General features: G+C 38.6%; 1 protein-coding gene across 1 annotated transcript; it reads left to right on the forward strand.

Annotated features, from left to right (window-relative positions):
* Positions 1–6: 6 nt before the first annotated feature.
* Positions 7–2,215, forward strand: LOC116380529 (protocadherin beta-14-like; the record flags this gene model as incomplete). The annotated part of the gene is made up of 1 exon (XM_031842435.1): positions 7–2,215. A coding segment is annotated over exon 1 (732 nt), but the record flags the coding sequence as incomplete, so codon positions are not given.
* Positions 2,216–2,220: the final 5 nt, after the last annotated feature.

Below are 2,220 nucleotides of genomic sequence, written 5' to 3' on the forward strand. Positions count from 1 at the left end.
GAGACACTTTTAACAGAACTCAGACTTTACCCAACAAAGACAAGGTAGGCTATACTTTGCATTTAACGTTTCAATAATACATTTGGGATCAAAACAACTTCAGCTGCAATCCAAATGTACTATTTGACTTCTTATGAGCCATGTTGTGATTTAAGGTTATATGCATGGACAAATATGGAGTCAATCAAAGTGTCAGCTATAAGCAACAACCCGTTTTTCATCTATTAATAAACAACTATTATCACTGTTCATGAATACACGACCAGACTTTATGGAAGCTGTTGTATTCCATGGAGATCAAGTAACTTCACTAAAATTAACAGTAGCAACATAACTCGTTCTGTAAGAGTTTGTTACATTTTACTTGCACTCGTCTTCAAGCTACTCTCCCCTCACAGCACACAGAAAAAAAGTATTTTAGGGTACTATTTTACACAACATCTTGGTCTAAGCATTCACATGACCAAGTTGTTAGTTTCTGTCTTGTCAGACAATGTGGCAAAATAAAGAGGAAATCGCTTGATACTCTCTTAAGTGTTTCTTATTCACGGGGGTTTATTTAAAAAAGATTTAGTCTGAGTTCAAATAGCGCTGTCCATGGTGCTACTTTTTGCAACCCTGGGGTTCAACGCCGTTGTGCCGCCAACCCGCTCTTTAATTAATGCCCTCTGGAACATTCTCAACAGTACAGGGCAACGTGACATCAGAAGCTCGTTGCTTATATTGAGACAGCCTCGCCATTGTGTTCAAACAATCTTTGGTTTCACTGCCATACACTCAAACAGTATTTTAACAGTGAAGTGAAAATAGCTCTTACGAAATTAACATGTTGTTAAATGGCACTCTCTGTGGTGCTGAATAAGGCTTGTAATATATGGTTTCTGCGCTGTTCTACTACGAAAGAAGCACATTTTATGTATCATTGTTAGCTTATTTTTCAGAAAAAATACTTTATATTTCATTTTAATCCACGAGTAAATATTTTAGTGATTATTGTTTTTTCTGGTTCATTACAGTCTTTTAAATTTGTGGTGGCTTGTCTGGCTTTGGAAATGCCCATCAATGGATGGTTGTTGCAGCATTTATCTAAATGTTAAACATTGGTAATGAAACGTGTGTACGTGATGACATTTTAACTAATGGTTCATGATTTGAGGTCAATCATCATGCGATGTTAGACTGAATTTGGATATCCTAACATTATTTGTGTACATGGCAAATTAACTGACCACGCATAGATAGAACTTACCCATCATTCACCACATGATGTCGTTGGAGACCATAGATTGAAATGTCCCCGTATATCCAAGACTCCTCCTCCGTTGATGGTAAAAACGAAATCGTCATCGGTCATTTTAAACTCGGCACTCGATGGTGTTGTGACGAGATAGCTGGATCTTAAACGGAGCAATTTGCTTTTGAAGGATTTACTAATACAAAGGATTCATGATTTACTCGGTTCAGGTCTTTTATTGCACCAAGGATGTATGTGCCACGACAAAAGGAACGCGCCTGGATTCATATTGTTGCGCTTCTTTGTCTTTGTGACTGGTCCGTCTCTCAGATATCTTACTCAATTTCCGAGGAGGTGAACAAAGGCACCGTGGTGGGGAACATCGCAAAGGATTTGAACCTTAATGTGCAAGAAATAGAAAACAGGGACCTCCAAATCGTATCGGGTTACAAGAAGAAATATTTTGATGTGAATTTACGCACCGGGAACCTCTTTGCTGAAGAAAGAATAGACAGAGAAGAGTTTTGTCCTAATACGGTAAAATGTACCTTGAAATTACAGGCCGTTCTAAAAAATCCAATGAATGCACAGCGTATTGAAGTAAATGTTTTAGATGTAAACGATAACTCGCCAGTATTCATTGATCAATCACATTTACTTAATATCTCAGAATCCTTGTCACCGGGAGAGCGATATCTTCTCCCAATAGCAGAAGATGCGGACATAGGAAGCAACACAGTGAAGACGTACAAGCTGAGCCAAAATGAATATTTCTCGCTTGATGTGCAGAGCGGTGGAGAACACGGAGTGTCTGCTGAGTTAGTGCTGCAGAAAGCTTTAGATCGAGAGAAACAGTCGGTGATCACACTTGTCTTGACAGCTGTTGATGGAGGTAAACCTGCTAGATCAGGAACGTTGCAGTTAATTGTTAATGTTTTAGATGTCAATGACAATACACCCACTTTCAGTAAATCTCTTTATAAGGC

This window comes from Anarrhichthys ocellatus, unplaced genomic scaffold, assembly GCF_004355925.1.
Source record: "Anarrhichthys ocellatus isolate YVR2014 unplaced genomic scaffold, GSC_Weel_1.0 scaffold7542, whole genome shotgun sequence".
NCBI classification, from domain to species: domain Eukaryota; kingdom Metazoa; phylum Chordata; class Actinopteri; order Perciformes; family Anarhichadidae; genus Anarrhichthys; species Anarrhichthys ocellatus.